This window comes from Castor canadensis, chromosome 1 (genome assembly GCF_047511655.1).
Source record: "Castor canadensis chromosome 1, mCasCan1.hap1v2, whole genome shotgun sequence".
Classification (NCBI taxonomy): Eukaryota; Metazoa; Chordata; class Mammalia; order Rodentia; family Castoridae; genus Castor; species Castor canadensis.
In genome coordinates, this window is record NC_133386.1 from 136,323,448 (window position 1) to 136,325,391 (window position 1,944).

The 1,944-nt window shown below is 36.9% G+C and overlaps 1 protein-coding gene across 1 annotated transcript; it reads left to right on the forward strand.

Moving 5' to 3' along the window:
- The first annotated feature begins 256 nt into the window (after positions 1 to 256).
- Positions 257 to 1,188, forward strand: LOC109676851 (olfactory receptor 5T7-like). The gene is given in 2 exon segments (XM_020153084.1): positions 257 to 557; positions 560 to 1,188. Coding segments are annotated over 2 exon segments (930 nt in total).
- The last annotated feature ends 756 nt before the right edge of the window (positions 1,189 to 1,944 follow it).

Below are 1,944 nucleotides of genomic sequence, written 5' to 3' on the forward strand. Positions count from 1 at the left end.
TTTAAAGGCTGCATGAGTTCAGCCAGGGTAGGACACTCGTATGTTCTCCTTCACTTAGCCGCCAGTGGCATGGACACCCAAAGCACAATCATGTCACTGTTTTGTAGTGTGATGAAGGGAAATTAGTCACTTCCCCAAAAATACCACACATATGAGCATGTCATGTCCTTAGACTCACAGTGATGTTCATTCCTTCTTAATAATATGAGCTGATATTCTACAGTGATTTTTAAAGTGTATTCTGTGAGATTTCACCATGAAGAATGTCACTGAAGTCACTCTATTTGTGCTGAAGGGATTCACAGACAACACTGAGCTGCAGATTGTATTCTTCTTCCTGTTTCTGGCAATTTACCTTTTCACTCTCATGGGAAATTTAGGACTGATTGTTCTGGTCATTGGGGATTCCCGACTTCACAACCCCATGTACTATTTTCTGAGTGTGTTGTCCTCCATACATGCCTGCTATTCCTCTGTTATCACACCAAATATGTTGGTAGATTTTATGTCAAAGAAGAAGATCATTTCATCCTCTGGATGTGCTGCACAGATGTTTTTGCTGTAACTTTTGGAACCATGGAATGCTTTCTCTTGGCTGCAATGGCTTATGACCGCTATGTAGCTATTTACAACCCCCTTCTCTATTCTGTGAGCATGTCACCCAGAGTCTATGTGTCACTGATCATGACTTGCTATGTTGGTGGAATTGTGCATGCTATTATACACACCGTAGCCACTTTCAGCCTGTCCTTCTGTGGGTCCAATGAAATTAGACAGATGTTCTGTGCTATCCCTCCTCTTCTTGAAATTTCTTGTTCTGATACCCATATAAACCAGCTTCTACTCTTCTACTTTGCTGGGAGTATTGAAATATCAACTATATTAATTATCCTAATCTCCTATGGTTTCATTCTCTCTGCTATTCTTAGAACACGTTCTATGGAAGGGAAACAAAATGTTTTTTCTACTTGTGGTTCTCACTTAACAGGAGTGTCTGTTTTTCATGGTATACTTGTGTTCATGTATGTGAAACCAAGTCCCAGCTATGTTTTGGAGCACGACATGATAGTGTCAATATTTTATGCTATTGTGATTCCCATGTTGAATCCCATCATATACAGCTTGAGGAACAAAGATGTAAAAGATGCAATGCAAAAATTCTTTGGAAAAAAATCAGTCTATCAATAATGTTTATTTTTCACACTAAAATTAATACTGGAAACTTGGAAGTAATGGGATATGATGAAAACACTTGTTTAATTTATTACTGCAATTATTATCTTGAATATTTTAAAATAAAGGTCATAGGCAATACTCAAAATGCTATATATGTTTTTTCTATAATTTCTATTGAAGTTAAATTGTTTAGGCTACCATAGTTACAATTATAATTAATTCTAAGTTCTATGTGACTGGTTTGATCAACAAATACATAATCTAAAGGAATAAACACTGCTTCCATAAGTCTAGGCCATTTTTCATGAAGTCATTGGTAGCTAAATCTAGTTCAAAGCAATCTGCTCCATTAGCATGTACAGGTAGCAATCACAGCCTGAACAGACAGTTTAAACAGAAAAGATACTGTTCACACAGATCTGATAAAGTAAAAAAAAGTCCTGGGTATCATCACTGGGTGACTAATGAGGTTGAATTTCTTCCTCTTCTATTGTATTTTCTAAAGCATAGGCATAGCACCCATGCTTCAATTCTTCTCTGAATATGGAGACATGGCAGTAGTGTTTTCCAAGATTAACTTAAATTCAGGAATAACCAAAGAAAAGCACAATTCCAAAAGTAAGGTAAAACTGGCTGGCAGATGTAACTCTTCCCAAAATACAGCCCATCAGGCACTATGGGATTTCCATAAATCCTGCTTCTTCTCAGCTTTTGCCTATATTTTTTCTTTGTTTTTGTGGGACTAGAGTTTAAACCCTAGGCTTTGTG